Raw genomic sequence first — 2,500 nt, forward strand, 5'->3', positions numbered from 1 at the left:
CGCCAGCAGACAGGCAGCGAGTGATATTTCTCCCCCAAGAAAAATTCTGTTTCCATTCCCACCGACTGAAGACGGAAAAGAATTCTTCCCCGATAAAGCTTTCGGACTTCTGAGCGACAGAAGTGTTCTAAGGCTTAAGTGCTCTTTTCCGCATACTCTTAGAAGTTGGGAGTAATCAGCACTTTTAAAGATATCATTCAGGCGATAATTGATTTCTGATTGGCTTTCATCCTTTGTGAAGTTTAAAAGGACAGCGAAGTCCACTTGATTTCTAGACCTGACCAAAGTTCATTAAACAAATAATTAGTCTCCCTCTCTCGAGATATTTTTCCAATTGTGAGTGCAAAATCAAAAACGAATTATCAGCCTTAAAAGGATACTTCAAGCACCTCCTTTGTATAGGTCATATGCAGCTCTCTATTTAAGTTTAAAACTATAAACTAATTTAAATAATCATTGTATTCTAAATGATTCTCCATATAAAGGATAACTTGAAAATAATATCTATGACTATTTTGAAGCATTATAGAATCTTAATAATGGAATCCAGGTATTCTGATACAGTGTGAAATAGTATGAGAATATCTCATACTGTTTCACGTAATCATTTATTTCGCAATAATTTATTTCGACCTGAAATAACATTGCCATTAGCACATGTACATGCAAACCTTTCACCGGCATTGATTAGAAATAAGTAAAAAAGATAAATACGTTGACATAAGCACATGCACACATTTTACAGGCATTAATCAGAAATAAAGAGAAAATTAAATACATGCAATCATATAAATCATTTGCATATGAATTTGAAATCTATTTCGTATAAAACTTGAACACAATTTAGTTTTCAAATATTATATTTACTTTCTTGGGTAAAGGCTTATTTATACAAGATCTAGTATCCCAGTACATTTTAAGCAATGTCAAAGAATTAAATTCCATGAAATGAAATAACACTGAATCATATTACAATTTATCATAACACTTACAACATTGCCTAATATGGTAAGCGTGAGGTATTATTCCTTACAAGCAGAATAAATGATCTTTACAAACATGTCACGCCGCTACTAAAAAACTGAAAAGACAATTTCGTTGTATTCAAACCAATTGTATTTATTCAATTTCATCAAATATCAGATCATGAGTTTTGGGAATAGACATCAACCACAAACATGAAAAGTAAAACACTCCTGATTACACTGGATTACGTGCAAATATTACGTACAATAAAACAAAATGTACCTGATGATATAACTGCATATTTCATACTACCATAAATTACAAAATAAAGAATGACACCGTCCAAATTAATATCAAATAAAACATTATGCGATTTCTTGTTTCCTTCTAACGCCACCCACGCGCTTCCAAAAATTTCCCATCATGCTCAGCAGAATAACAAAACGTCGACATGCGCAAAATAAAGAGATAAAATAATAAAATATCATTAGTTTGATACACATACTTCTACCTAAATTAAACAACATCAGTAAACATGTGTCGTGGATACTCTAAGCCGTAGCATATGTCTTTTTTCCTCAAAGTGTATGCTGATAGGCCAGTGTAAATGAGAAACTGGGTGAAGGCTGCTGCCTAGACAATGTCGGCTACAATGAAGCGAGGAAAAATGTTTAATTCTCATTAGACAGGCCTCCCACGCTCATTTGTACAAGAACGGGTCAAATTGATTTCATGTGCAGCTGTTATATAGACCGTATGACATTTTTATAAACAGTTGTGTTTGTGTTGTGAAGGTTTTATACACATTATTGTAAGATGTATGAATGTATGCGTAAATACTTTTTACAAGCTTGGTTTCTGTAGACAAAACAGATTCTCCCCTCTCTCTTTCTTTCTCTTTCTCTCTCTCTCTCTCTCTCTCTCTCTCTCTCTCTATCTATCTATCTATCTATCTATCTATCTATCTATCTATCTATCTATCTATCTATCTCTCTCTCTCTCTCTCTCTCTCTTGCTCTATCTATCTCTCTATCTATCTATCTATCTATCTCTCCCTCTCCTTCTCCCTCTCTCTCTCTCTCTCTCTCTCTCTCTCTCTATCTATCTATCTATCTATCTATCTATCTATCTATCTATCTATCTCTCCCTCTCCTTCTCCCCCTCTCTCTCTCTCTATGTCTCTGTCTCTCTCTCTCTATGTCTCTCTGTCTCTCTCTCTCTTCCTCTCTCTCTCTTTGCCTGTCTCTCTCTCTATATCTCTATCTCTCTCTCTCTCTCTCTGTCTATTTATTTATCTATCTATCTATCTATCTATCTCTCCCTCTCCCTCTCTCTCTTTTTCTTTCTCCAATCTCTCCTCTCTCTCTCTCTCTCTCTCTCTCTCTCTCTCTCTCTCTCTCTCTCTCTCTCTCTCTCTCTCTCTCTCTCTCTCTCTCTCTCTTTCTATCGGCCTGTCTAGATGTCTATCCATCTATCACGACATAGATATATTAACAGGCAGACGCCCCGACAGACAGTCAGTCAGGCAGACAGG

At 35.6% G+C, this 2,500-nt stretch overlaps 1 protein-coding gene across 1 annotated transcript in view; it reads left to right on the forward strand.

Moving 5' to 3' along the window:
- Positions 1 to 219, forward strand: part of LOC138867684 (salivary glue protein Sgs-3-like) — an 11,475-nt gene extending 11,256 nt beyond the window's left edge. Inside the window, exon 3 of the mRNA XM_070144220.1 lies at positions 163 to 219. Within this exon, the coding sequence (XP_070000321.1) occupies positions 163 to 219 (57 nt within the window). The remainder of the gene's footprint in view (positions 1 to 162) is intronic.
- The last annotated feature ends 2,281 nt before the right edge of the window (positions 220 to 2,500 follow it).

Source organism: Penaeus vannamei, chromosome 31, assembly GCF_042767895.1.
Source record: "Penaeus vannamei isolate JL-2024 chromosome 31, ASM4276789v1, whole genome shotgun sequence".
In the NCBI taxonomy this organism is placed as follows: domain Eukaryota; kingdom Metazoa; phylum Arthropoda; class Malacostraca; order Decapoda; family Penaeidae; genus Penaeus; species Penaeus vannamei.